The following is a 13,945-nucleotide window of genomic DNA, read 5'->3' on the forward strand; positions in this document are numbered from 1 at the left end:
TTAGCTTATGATTTCCTTATCTTGCCTAAAACATGGGAGAAAATAAATAATAAAAAAGAGATGGTTTTTGCAGTAATATATCAGGCTTTATAAACATCTATCCTTTATTTTGCCTGAACCGCGGATCATAGAAGCAACAAGCAAAGAAATTTAAAAGGAAAATAATCACCATAAATTTCAACAATAAGGTTGATAAAACCAACAATAAAAATTTCTGAAGGAAAAAAAAAAAGGAAAAGAACATAATCACCATAAAATCCTGCATCCAAATTTTGAAGTTGCATGATAGTTTCCATTTGTTAAGGGGACTCAATGGTTCCAAGTTCCAACTCTTATTGTTCAGTGACAATATATTTACTCATCTTTTGTCCATTTATTCTGTAACAAGAGGTGAGTAGGTAAACTATACTTGCTCTTTTATTTTTTTGATAAGATATACTTGCTCTTTTGGTAGAAAGGTAAAAGTAATTTCAAAGACCTAGAAACTATGTCATAGGTTGCTGGCAGAATCGATTGATCTCTCAATTTTTTTGTCTGATTGACTAACATCTGATGTATCAGATACAGTAATACATCATGATAAGAACCTTGTTATAGTTCCTTGAAGAACAAACTTTTTCCAAAGCCATCATGGGCTTTCAGTTAGCAAGCTTTCTCAAACCAAAACAGGCACGTGTACAATCAAAGATCCTTGTAATGGGAAGACAGGAAGCCAGATATAGGAAACGATATTAAATCAAATTAAAGATTGCTTAATATGTATCACTAACCATTCATGATTCTTTATACAAAGATTGCAAAGCCATCACATGGCTTCGTCAAGAATAACAAGTAACAATGTGAAAATAACAAAACACTAAAAGTGATCTATCTACGAAAGGCTTAAACAATAGTAATCATGTAATGGTAATTAATCCCTAGTAAAAGCATAAAGTTATTGTTCAAATGCATTGATTGCTCAATGTTTACAGCTGAAGGTGCAGAAACCATACAACATTTGGAGTTTGAATTCTCTATAACTGACATCCCAGCTTGTGGAAAGAACCAAGATCCAAATATATACCTGTCATGCCAAGTACTTAAACATGCTTGGGTTGTCTTGGTCCCTCTCCAGAAAATCACGAGTGATAAGATCTTCAATTCGCTTTTTAATTAATTTAATATCAGGCTGCACATTCCAAGTTCATCCATGATCAGATTGTAAAGGAGGAGTTATTAGAGAGATAATATAGCAGAAACGAAGAATACAGGCTGTACTCTCTAATTCATAAAAAAAAATTCATCTATTGATTTCAACTGCAGTTAAATTAAAGCTAATAGAAGACTGTTTAATTTTTTTTTTTCAATATCACATATGAAGAAGTATATGCTGCACCTTGAACATGTTGCTCAACTGCTCCACACACTCAATGACTAACTTTTGGAGCTCCAAAACTTTCCGACTTTTCATGGTGCGGACTATTGCAGCATCAATAGTGTAGCGCCTGTCTTTGTCAACTTCTTCAATTACCTTCTTCCTTTCATCCACCGGTGGGACAGGAATCTTCATTGAGCAATATAAGAAAAGAAATCATCTTTAATATAAAAAAGAACAACGGAAACCAAAAGAAAGCAAAAAAGGCAAGGGTGAATAGAAGTAATAAGTTAAATGTAAGGATTCTAAAACAATCTGAGGCAGTGAGACCTTAATCCTCCTCATTCTGTCAGTGAACTCGTAGTTGAACTCGAAGTTGTCAGTTGTAGAGATAGTTTTTGTGTTTGGCTCCTTTTTAAGGATCTTATATTTGGCGCATGACAGTGAATGAAGCAATCTAACCAAGTCATCATCAGTCAAGTTCAACTGAGTTCTGATTTCTGAAAAGCTCAATCTATCCGAAGAGTTAAATAGCAACAGTGCTGCAGCCTGTCAAATATCAACAAAAAAAAAAACCTTTAAATTCCATATTTTTAAAGTCATTAATCTCATTCCAATAATAAGGTTTCCAACATCCCCTTGTCCTCTCTTCCAAATAAAGTATGAAGGTTGCAGAGTGTAGATTACCTGATAGGTTGACACAATCAGTTCAATAGTTTTTGTCTCAAACTTTGCATTAATGTTGCAAGTTCCCAATGAATAGATCCATGTAAGTCTTCTGTGTTTTGTTTGTGTGTCATAGAAATCTTTAAAAACCTGAACACACTTTGCCTGAACCAAAAAATATGCAAACATATTAAAACATTAGGCAACACCTTTCTCTTTCCTGAAAAATCACACCAGTACTGGAAAGTCAATGTTTGACTATAGAAGTGGACATTACCATCTCCGTGGGGAGACTGAGATTAAAGGATTTATAAGTTGGCCAGAATCCACTAGTAAGAACTGTGACACTAAAATCAATCCCAGGATTTGCATTTGAGTTACTGCGAAGATATTCCACTAATTTGTTCTGATATTCCCGTGCCAATATTATATCGGTGACCTGGAAGAATAAAAAGATGCTAAGCAACTCTTAATTAACACAAAATATATGCACATATAGAAAATTTAAGCACAATAACCTAGGCCAACTAACCATCCCCTCCATCTTTGATGTAAACAGTCCACCACACTGCTGCTTCATCTTGGATAGAATACTCTTTTCGTGGTCCTCATTAGCACCCCGATCAAAAAGTAGACGGCGAGCTAGCTTCTTTCTGCCAACAGTCCGAAGAAACAAATATGGGTGCCAACTTGTAAATATAAAATAATAAATTCTATTTCAAACAACAAAGAAAATGAAACAAGATGAATACCTACTATAATATTTAGATTTATACCTGTAGAATTCTGCAAAAAGGTCTTTATCATAAGTAAATGCAAGCAGCTTAACTACCTGCAGAAATCAATTATGCAGTTTAATTCCAATGCCAGGAATATTCAAAGGAAATCAGGTAGAAAAAAATATATCTATTTATTGGAATTGAAACAATTCTTTCCTTGCTGTTACCAACATAAGATTTATTGGAGATAATGAGATAGATTGAACCATATGCTTGTGCATCGCCTCTCAGGAAGTAACATATTCTTAAAACATAAAACCTATGTTCTGTATTCTAATTCAAACCCATTTTTTTATCAGTAATATTCTAATAAGCATACCTTCTCAAGTGTTTCTTCAATGTCCTCATCACTCTCATTTCCACCCTTGTGGAGGATGTTATCACAGGATGCAGCCAGTAGTTCAGCACTTGATCTTCCAGCAACAGTTTTATTGCAGAATACCTCAAAAGCCTCTTTCAGGGCCTGTTGAACCAAAGAAAAGGGGAGTTTAGACAAAAAAGATAGAACAAGGTTTAAACATACAATATTCTACAATACAAACCTTGTTAAACAAACTGTGGTTTGAGAACAAATCATTCACTTGTGCCACATACTTGTCAAGAAGCTTGGTTATTTTTCTGGTAAGGACCTGAAGACCACACAACTACATCAATCTCCTTAACACTCTTCAATATTCCAAAACACTGATCATGCAGATTAAAAAATTTACCTGTTCCTGCACCCCAACTTTACTTGCATCCTGGAACATTGTTTTTAGCAATTAGCATCATCGTCAACAATTAGAAACAAAGATCATTAGATCACTGCATGTTTAGTTTACTAATGGACCTATGCTGAGAGAATATAGAGTTGACCAATGCATACATAACCTAGAAATCCCTTCACATACTGGAAATATCTTCTTTCCACAACCTATTTTGGTGAAGCATTAATTATCTTATGTCTACACAAGGAAAAAAAGAAGAAGCTAGTTTACTTTATGAATTAGATCTTCCTCAAATCTAGACAACTAAAGTTACCGGTGAGCTATATTCATAATTTCAACCACAGAGCTATCATTGGCCTCCAGCATTTCTATCTAAGTACAAGGTCTCACTGCAATTTTCTAGTCAAATTTTAATAGGCATTAAAAATGGAAATAGGAAAAGAAAAAAAAAAAAATTATGGCATTATCACTAAGCATAAGACTAATATACACTTCTATGATTAATGGTAACACTACTAGTCTAAAGTGTAAGATGGATATGTCTACCATTTGTAACATAATCACATGCAGTGCAAAAGCTATAGTGGCTTTATGATCACATAGAATTACTGCTAAGTTGCACTAAAATTCATACATAACAAGCATCTGAACTGAAGATACATAAGCTTGTTTTATTGACGCGCTTTTTTTCCACTTAAAAAAAAATTGGCTGCTATCATGTGCATAAAAGCAATTTATGCACAATGTCATAGCATAATTTAGAGGACAGGAATATAAAACATGTGCCAGCTTTACAAAAAAAAAAAGAAAATTCAACCTGATTTGGTGCGGCATCTTCAGCCTCTTTGACCAAAGCAGTACCTTCACCAGTAATATGCTGCCACACAAGAACCCTCAACAGTATCAGTAATGTTAAAAAAGAACATGTGAAAGAGGCTCATCTCAGTCTCAAAATGAATCTAAGCTCAGAAGCAGCTACCTCTTTGTATATAGAAGCAATATTTTTCAAGCCTTGAGGTATTTCATGGTAAAGTCTATACATTCTGGAAAGATCCTCTACCTAAAAGCACCATATCCAAAGAAGAGAACTTTTTAAGCATCTAGGAAGTAAAAAAGGTTAGAGAAATTTTTTTAAATAATGAGAAAGAAAGCTAGACAAGAAAATACCTTCTCTTCTCTAAGCAATGCACAAAATCCAGAACACTCGTTCTCAAGCAGTTGCTTTGATTTGACCATCAACAACTCATGTTGCACTTTCTACAGACAAATTATATAGCTGTGAATAAAATGAACTTGAAAGCACTGACAATCTCCCCAAGAACATATAATCTTAATTAATGTTGCATTCATAAGTCTGAAATTACTGATCAAAACTCTTATGCTGCTGAATTTTTCTTTCCGCGTCCCTTAACACAGATGGCTAACAGAGAGAGACTTTCAACAGAGAATATTTTACCACGTCTATCTAATATATGTAAAGTCAAATCCTCAGATAGGTAGTTATTCAAATATTTTTTGTGCATCAATGTGCAATGAGGTACTTTTCTCTCCACATGTAGAAGTTGCTTTCTCATATTTAACATATTAATCATCAATTACATTAGTTTTTGAAAGAAGATAATCCATTAGTTTTTTGAGCTTTAATTAGTGCTGAGAATCAAGAGATATCAGATGTATGGGTCTATCTCTCTTGGAAAAAAAGAGGGAGAGGGGGAAGGGGGTTTAAGTGATGTAAAACCATAACTTCAAAGAAAACAAATAAAAGAGGTGGTGTTTAAGGATTTACAATGATAAATAAATACCTCCCCCCCCCCCCCCCAATAGATGCATTAGGAATTTTTTTTTTTTAAATATATTAACTAACCTCCACCAACTTCTTCTCAGTGCTTGGATGCATGTAATGAAAAACTCTATCCCTCTCCCTTTTCAAGCATTCCTCAGCCTGTGCAAATTTATAACAGGTTTTAGATCAAAGAGATTAAACCAAAAAATAAAAAAAGATCTTTATAATTCAGGAATATTATGTTCATATACACTTGCCTTTAACATATAATCTGGACAAGAATCCTCCACAATCCATTTTGATGCCTTACGAGAATAGTATTCACTAGTATCCTGAAGCATGAGTGCTTCAAAATCCATTTCATAACAATTTATACATACAGATCCAATTTCTATAAAGAAATCTGAAACATTCTTCAACAGTCCTCGGTCAATTTGCTGTCCTTCACGTTCTTTATTTATCTGATCAACAGGTATTGGTTATTCTACTTTTAATGATAACAAAGAGTGGAACCTCATTAGTTTATAAGGCAATATACTTACCAGAGTAATTACAACATCTATGGCATTTCTACCCACCTCCAGATAAACCTGAGATTAAGTAAAATAGGTACACCAGAATGATTAAAATGTATTTGAAGCAGAGGAAGAGGAAAGATACTTGAAAAAAATAATTAAAGGTGACGAATCAAGAACTCATAACAAACCAGATTGCGGAAGTGTTTAACTCCAAGTTCCTCAAGTGGAGAACAATCTAGTTTTTTAACTAGGTAGGAACGAGAAAGATATTCGAAGAAACGTGACAGCCATCTAATCATTACTTTGTGGTTAACCCATCTTTTCACTAGTTCCATAAGCATAATCTCACCATGCTTCTCTTTTATAGATGGTAATACCTTCAAAGGATCCCAAAAGATAATTAGATCAGCAAAGGAAAAAAAAATAAGGAGTAGTGTTAGTACAAAGATACATTGAGAAATTATTTATGCAAGTCATAGAAATTGGCATAAACCAAGCAAGTTATTGAGCTACACATCTACATTATCTTATGATAAAATATGAATCAAAATATGAAAAGAAGAGAATGCCATTATTCCTTACCTTGGGAATTATGTATTCCTCAAACACCTCCTGGTACTTTTTATAGACCTTCTCAGAATTATCAGGACGGGGATGTTGATTGCACATGTTGTAAACAGTTCTGTAATTGAAATTAAGGAAATATCGCTAACACATGCTGACAAAAACCAATGATTTTGTGACTAAAAAATTCTATACATATTAAATCAATGCCAAAAAAATAAAAAGAATACGTGTAGAGCATCATAGATTCTGCTATTGTGAAAGATGGCTCTGACCGTCCTTCAAGAATCCTAATAAGCTTTAATATCCCATTGTTTCTCATATATTCCCATCCTTCCTCAACGGTAAAAGTCTTTGCCACCATTGTTGTAAAGGAAAGTATCAGCTCTTCAAACACAAATCTGTAGAAAAAAAAAAAAAAACCATCACAACCTTGTTTATTTGTGTGCATGTGGAGTGCGAGAGACTGATCTTGAACTTGACAAATCAACATACAGTGTGTATGCATGCATGATGCAACAAGTTTGCAATTACAAGTTTATAGTTCATGTATATTCTTCCATCAAAACAATACTTTGCAACAAGTTTTAAGAGGTATAGATCATGTATATTCTTCCATAAAACCAATACAAAACATGAACAAAGTATGATAAATTGAACAAAGAAAAAAACCCAGAAAATTAAAGTACCAGTTCAATTAATTGGTAGCAAAACCAAGCGTAGGTTTGTGAGAAAGTAGGAGCGTTAAATTACTCGTATTATTGTAGACTGATTATTATATATATACCTTAACGTTTTTATAAAGGCGGTTCCCAAGTTTCGAGTTTGGGAGAGAATTCTTCGCCGACTCGAATTAGATTTATTTATTTAAATGATTGTCAAAATTTATTTATTCTTAAATTTATTGATTGTGTTTTGGGATTAATTGTAGATGAGACGTTTGGATTTTGGAGCTGTCCCTCTAAATCTTGATCTATTTTTTTGGTAAAAAAAATTTTAATCTTGATCTTTTAAACTTAATATTCTTTATTGACAAAATAGTTTCTGAGCACGCGCATAAGTAGTTCTTAATTGATTGTGTTTTGGGATTTATTGCAGATGAGACATTTGGACTTTGGAGCTGTCCCTCTAAATCTTGATCCATTTTTTTTGGTAAAAAAATATAAATCTTGATCTTTTAAACTTAATATTCTTTACTAACAAACTAGCGTTCAGATGGTCTTTTATTTTTTGGGTAAGAGTTAATTTAGAGCATTTATTATAATTTGGAATTACTACATTTTCCGATCACAAAAAAAAATCTAGGAATGTGATGAAAAATTTAGGAATGTAATGAAAAATTATTTCACCTACTAACGCATAATACTCATCACACCCCTAGATTTTTTTTTTTTTTTTTTTTGTGATTGAAAAATGTAGTAATCCCAAATTATAATAAATGCTCTAAATTAACTATTACCCAAAAAATAAAAGAGTATACCTTAACGTTTTTATAAAGGCGGTTCCCAAGTTTCAAGTTTGGGAGAGAATTCTTCACCGACTCAAATTAGATTTTTTTATTTATTCAATAAATATAGGGCTGCCAAAAATATTCAAGAAAATATAAATACAATTCAGCAACAAAAAAAAATATATGTATATTTTTTTTGAGAACCTCCATTACTAATTTTTTTTTTTTTGAGAAAGTCCATCACTAATTAATTGATTGTGCTTATAAAAAAAATTATTAGATACAAATATACAATAAAATTAATAGTTTAAGATGCTGCCACCTCATCAATAAAATTAATAGTTTAAGAGCGTCTTACTCTTTTAAAAACACAAAAAACACGGATTAAAATTGCCCTAAACGTTAACGTTAGAAACAAATAAATCTCAAATTAGAAAACCTTTTTTCTTTTACAACTCCCTTGCATCCTTGAAACTTTCAATATTTTCAACTACAAATGATGGATCCATCTAGCTCAATCCTTTCAAATTGTCCTTGGATGACCATTGAAAGACCAATGGAGGCCAAGTATATTAGTTATCTTACTCTCTATAGTCTTTGTTCTCTGTTTGTTGTTTGCTAAATTATTTCTTTCTTCTTTTTTTGTTGTTTTTTGCTATTTCACTACTGTCGTACTGCGTCACTATTTGATAATTGTTGCTTAGTTTTTTTGGGCACCCTTTGCCTGCAAGGTGTTTGATAATTGTTCAAGATAAGAAACAGAACAGATAATTTGCTTTGGTGCTTGTCTTTCATGTCTATTGGGTCTTTCATGTCTATTGGGTTTTGCTATTGCTATGATTGTTTCAAACTTGTCTATTTAGTTTGAGTATATCAGCAATGGGACCTTGGTATATTTGGTATATTAGTAATATTTGAAATATTCAATTTCAGTTTACTAGAATTGAGTTTTTTTTTTTACAGGATGATGGACAATTCCTGTCAAAACAAGGATAACATGGTTGATTGTACCCTAAAGGTTGGTATGGAGTTTGATACATTAGAGACAACTTGGATGTTTTGGAAAAATTATGAAAAACAAATAAGGTTTAGTGATCAAAAGCATTATGCAAATAAAAGTAAGATAAATGGAGAAATAACACCAAGAAGATTTTTGTGTTCTAAAGAGGGTACTCGTAAAACTGATAAATGAGATAATCTAATCAATCAACCTTGTTAGGATACAAGGACTAATTGTCTAGCACGAATGGGTGTTTCATTAGTTCTTGAGACTGGAAAATATAAGGTGTATGATTTTGTATCTGAGCACAACCATTTTCTTCATCTTGCAACAACTGCTTTCATGATGCGATCACAACAAAGGATGTTTGACATCCAAGCTTTTGATATTGCTTTAGCTTATGCTTCTGGAATTAAGCCTAAGGCGACACATGTGTTAATGAGTAGAGAGGCTGGTGGAAGGGCTAATCTTGGCTACAATGAAATTGGTAAAAAAAAAAAAACTATCTTCGAACTAGACGACAAAGAAGCTTGATATATGGTGAAGTCGGTAGTTTATTAAGGTATTTTCAATAGCAATTGATTCATGATTCATCATTCCATTATGCTGTAAAACTAGATAACGAAGAGCCAATAACTAATATATTATGGGCTGATGCTAAAATTATAATTGATTATGCCCATTTTGGTGATTTATTGGTTTCAATCACCAATAAAAAAATTTAGGCCTTTAGCTGTGTTTATTGGTTTCAATCACCAAAGAGGGAATAGAGGGATAGTGATTTTTGGGCTGCACTTTTATATGATGAGACAGCTAAATCATTCAAGTGGTTTTTTGAGATTTTTTTTAAATTCACATAATGGTAGAAAAGCCTAAATCTATCTTTATTAATCAAGATTCTGCAATTGCAATGGCATTAATTGAAGTGATGGCAGAGATGTGGCATTTATTATGTACCTGACACATAATGCAAAATGGAATTAAGAAATTGAGAAATTTGATGAAGGATGGCTCATTGTTCCTTTGAGACTTTAAAGATTGCAGGTATAATTATGGGAGTGAGAGTGAATTTGAAGAGACTTAGGATAAAATGACTCAAACCTATATAATTAAGATTCTTAGTTGGTTAAATGGCATATACAATTGAAGGCAAAATGGGCAAAATGTTATATGAAGGAGGCATTTACTTTGGGAATGCAAAGTACTCAGTTTAGTGAAAGTTTGAATTGGGATTTGAAAGATTACTTAAAATCAAATTTGGATATGGGCGAAATTTTTCAGCATTTTGAGAGGGTAGTGGGGCAAAGCGGGATAAGGAATTGGAGGTTGAGTATAATGCTAGGGAAAAATTGCCTGCTTGGAGAATTCACCTTTATTGAAGCAAGCATCGCAAGTGTATACCCCTACAATATTTTAAGTGTTCCAAAATGAGTATAAATATTCATCTGCAATAATAAAGATTGGAATTGTAGTCAGCTAGTGCATAAATATATTGTTGTGCTTGATTATATTGTTGTGCTTCTTGAGAAGATTGGAGAATATAAAGGATTGTGTAGTTCTATTAGTAGGACAATCTCATGCAATTGTAGGAAGTTTGAAACAATTGGGATTTTATTTTGTCGTGCTTTGAAGGTTTTTGACATACATAATACAAAGATAATTCCTGATACTTATATTTTAAAGCGATGGACAAGAGAAGCAAAAAATGGATATGTCAAAGATAATACTGGGAAGGATGACCATGGGATGTTAATTAAAAATTACACAACGGTATAGAAGATTATGTCCCATGCTAGTTAGATTAGCCTCTCAGGCTGCTGACATCAAAGAAGCATATGCTTTGGTAGAGATTGTTACAAAGGAATTAGAAAAGCAAGTTGAAAATATTGCCATGAAATTTTCAAGTGTGAATCTTGATAATTCTAAAGCTCAAATGTCCTTGGGTGGTACTGAAATTGTAGATCATGGTTGAAAAGGTTAAATACCTCAAAAAGAAAGAAGGTCATAAGGATGGAAAACGATGTAAAAGTTGGGTTGAACAACAATCAAGGTGAAAGAAAAAAACTCCAACTAAAGATACTGTTAGACAAACATTATCCAAGGTACTCTTGTTGCAAAAAAATACTTGCACTTGAACATATTTACATGCACTGTGTATAGACAGTAAATTTTTTATTCTTGGTTAAACTAATTTCCTTATGTCTTACCACATAGGAAAACAATAACTCCTCTCATAAATTACAATATCTCTATTTCCCTTGTGCAATGCTATGTACGTAAGGTGATCAATCTTGCGAGTTTGTAGTTAAGCAATTTTAAATAATTTTTACTCCTCAAAATCTGAAATTTTTTTATGAAAATTATTTGTGATTTGTGATATAGGAAATAGAGCAAGCACCTAATTCAATGACATGGATGACATATGAAAGTCTCCAAGGAAATAGATGACAAAACAATTTCATTCAATCATTAACGATGAACTTGCTTGACTTGTTCATGGATGACATACTTGTTCATGGATGCCTTCATATGTCATCCTTGAACAAGTCAAGCAAGTTCACCGTTAATGATTCAATGAAATTGTTTTGGCATCTATTTCCTTGGAGGCCTTCATACATCACCCATGCCATTGAATTAGGTGCTTGCTTTGTTTTCTATATCACAAATCACAAATAGTTCTCATAAAAACTTTCATATATTTAGGAGTGAATTTTTTTTTATTTACATTGCTTAACTACAAACTCACAAGATTGCTCGCCTTGTGTGAATAGCATTACACAAGGGAGATAGAGCTATTGTAATTTATTAGAGAAGAGCTATTGTTTTCTTGTATGATAAAACATCAAGAGTTAGTTTAACCAAGAATAAAAAGTTTATAGTCAGTACCATGTTCAAGTGCTTTTCAAGAGTTCCTTAGATAATTGTTGTCTAACAGTATCTTTCGTTGGATTTTTTTTTTCCTGCTTGATTTTTGCTCAACCCAACTTTTACATTGTTTCCCACCCTTATGACCTTTCTTTTTGAGGCATTTAACCTTTTCAATTAAATTATATATAGGTTCTCAATGATCCACAATTTCACTACCACCCAAGGACATTTAAGCTTTAGAATTATCAAGACTCACACTGAGAAATTTCATGGCAATATCTTCAACTTGCTTTTCTAATTCCTTTGTAACACTCCCTACCAAAGCATATGATTCTTTGATGTTAGCTTGATGTTAGCAACTTGAGAGGCTAATCTAACTAACATGGAACATAATCTTCTATATCATTGTGTAACTTTTAAGTTAACATCCTATGGACATCTTTCCCAATATTATCTTTGGCATATCCATTTTTTGCTTCTCTTGTCTATCTCTTCAAAATGTAAGCATTAGGAATCATATTTATATCAAGTATGTCGAAAACCTTCAAAATATGACAACACAAAATCTCAATTGTTTCAAACTTCCTACAATTGCATGAGATTGTCCTACTAATAGGACTACACAATACTTTATATTCTCCAACCTTTTCAAGAAGCACAACAATATATTCATGCACTGGCTAGTTACAATTTTGAATTGGTGCATTGTGCATAGTCATACTTATTTTGGAACACTTTAAGTATTGTAAGGGTATACACTTACGATGCTTGCTTCAATAAAAGTGAATTCTTTTTCAAGCACAAAGGAGGAAATTTTTCCCGTGCATTATACTCAGCCTCCAACTCTTTATCTCACTTTTGCCGTACAACCCTCTCAAAAAGCTGAAGAAATTCGTCCATATCCAAATTTGATTTCAAATAATCTTTCAAATCCCCATTCAAACTTTCACTAAGCTAAGTACTTCACATTCCCAAAGTATAAATGCCCTCTTCATGTAACTTTTTTCCATTTTGCCTTCAATTTGTATATGTCATTTAACCAACTAAGATCCTTAATTGTATAGGTCTAAATCATTTTATCCCTAGCTTCTTCAAATTCACTCTCATTCTCATACTTATGCATGCAATCTTAATTTGAAGTCTCGAAGGAACAATGAGCCATTCTTCATCAAATTTCTCAATTTTTTGATTCCATTTTGCATTATGTGCCAAGTACATAATTCATTACACGTCTCTAGCATCACCTTAGTTAATGTCTTTGCAATTGCAGATTCTTATTTAGTAAAGATAGATTTAGGTTTTCTACCATTATGTGCATTTAAAAAACTCTCAAAAAGCTTCATCTATCTCATTGTATAAAAGTGCAGTCCCAAAAATCACCATCTCTATGGTGATTGAAATTAATAAACATAGCTAAAGGCCTAAATTCTTTGTTGTTGATTGAAACCAATAAACACAGCTAAAGGCCTAAATTCTTTGTTTGTGCCAAATGTAGTGTCAAAACCAAAGCGTCTCCAAAATGGGCATAATCAATTATCATTTTAGCAGCAACTCAAAATATATTAGTTATTAGCTCTTCATTATCCAATTGTATAGCATAATGGAACAATGGTTTAGAGGGGTGTTTTGCTACATACTTTAAAAATAAAAGATATGTAGCCATTTTGCCCTAAAAACTAATGTCATTAATAATCACATGTAAAAACAATCAGTCAACTGATGATGATGATGACAATTTCATGCTCAACTAATCTATCATATACTTTAGGGATAATTACAGATTACCTACCTGTGATTTAGCCCGAATTTAACTTACCCACTCGTAGTTTCATTTTTGACACTTTACCCACTTAAGGTTACTTCTGTTTAGTCTCTGTTACCCACATCTGTTAAAAAAGAGGGGTAAATAAGTCTTTTTACTCTCATTTCATGTCTCTCTCATCCCAAAACAAGAAAAACAAAAAAAAGCAAAAGAAAACAAGATCAAAATGGGCTATTTTAAACCCAAGAATATGCATCTCTTAAATCATGGCTCAAATTAAAATTTTTTCAAACCCAAAACACAAGAAGACTATCATAATCACCTTCATCATGAAAGTTAGCCCCCTATAAAGACCACCATAACCAGATCCCATCACCATCGATCTCCAGGACCACCATACTGATCCACCACCGATCTCCATGGTAGAAGCTTCCCTAGTCTCTCTCTCTCTCTCTCTCACACACACACCCCTAAACAGGAGCCAGGCCGAAAGT

General features: G+C 32.8%; 1 protein-coding gene and 2 pseudogenes across 1 annotated transcript; 1 reads left to right on the forward strand and 2 right to left on the reverse strand.

Annotated features, from left to right (window-relative positions):
- Positions 1-755: 755 nt before the first annotated feature.
- On the reverse strand, positions 756-7,121 carry LOC142631878 (cullin-1-like). The gene is made up of 20 exons (XM_075806214.1): positions 7,061-7,121; positions 6,602-6,772; positions 6,390-6,489; positions 5,996-6,184; positions 5,832-5,879; positions 5,547-5,750; positions 5,371-5,448; positions 4,674-4,763; positions 4,486-4,566; positions 4,324-4,383; positions 3,510-3,539; positions 3,342-3,428; positions 3,119-3,262; positions 2,797-2,852; positions 2,553-2,673; positions 2,298-2,459; positions 2,042-2,185; positions 1,685-1,903; positions 1,376-1,543; positions 756-1,168 (listed from the first exon to the last, which is right to left on the reverse strand). The coding sequence occupies exons 2-20, from the start codon at positions 6,733-6,735 to the stop codon at positions 1,067-1,069; spliced, it is 2,217 nt and encodes a 738-aa protein (XP_075662329.1). The 5' UTR covers positions 6,736-6,772; positions 7,061-7,121; the 3' UTR covers positions 756-1,066.
- Positions 7,122-8,317: 1,196 nt separating this feature from the next.
- LOC142632773 (protein FAR1-RELATED SEQUENCE 5-like) lies at positions 8,318-11,335 on the forward strand (annotated as a pseudogene).
- An 11-nt stretch (positions 11,336-11,346) lies between these two features.
- LOC142632774 (protein FAR1-RELATED SEQUENCE 5-like) lies at positions 11,347-13,352 on the reverse strand (annotated as a pseudogene).
- Positions 13,353-13,945: the final 593 nt, after the last annotated feature.

This window comes from Castanea sativa, chromosome 4, assembly GCF_040712315.1.
Source record: "Castanea sativa cultivar Marrone di Chiusa Pesio chromosome 4, ASM4071231v1".
Lineage (NCBI taxonomy): Eukaryota > Viridiplantae > Streptophyta > Magnoliopsida > Fagales > Fagaceae > Castanea > Castanea sativa.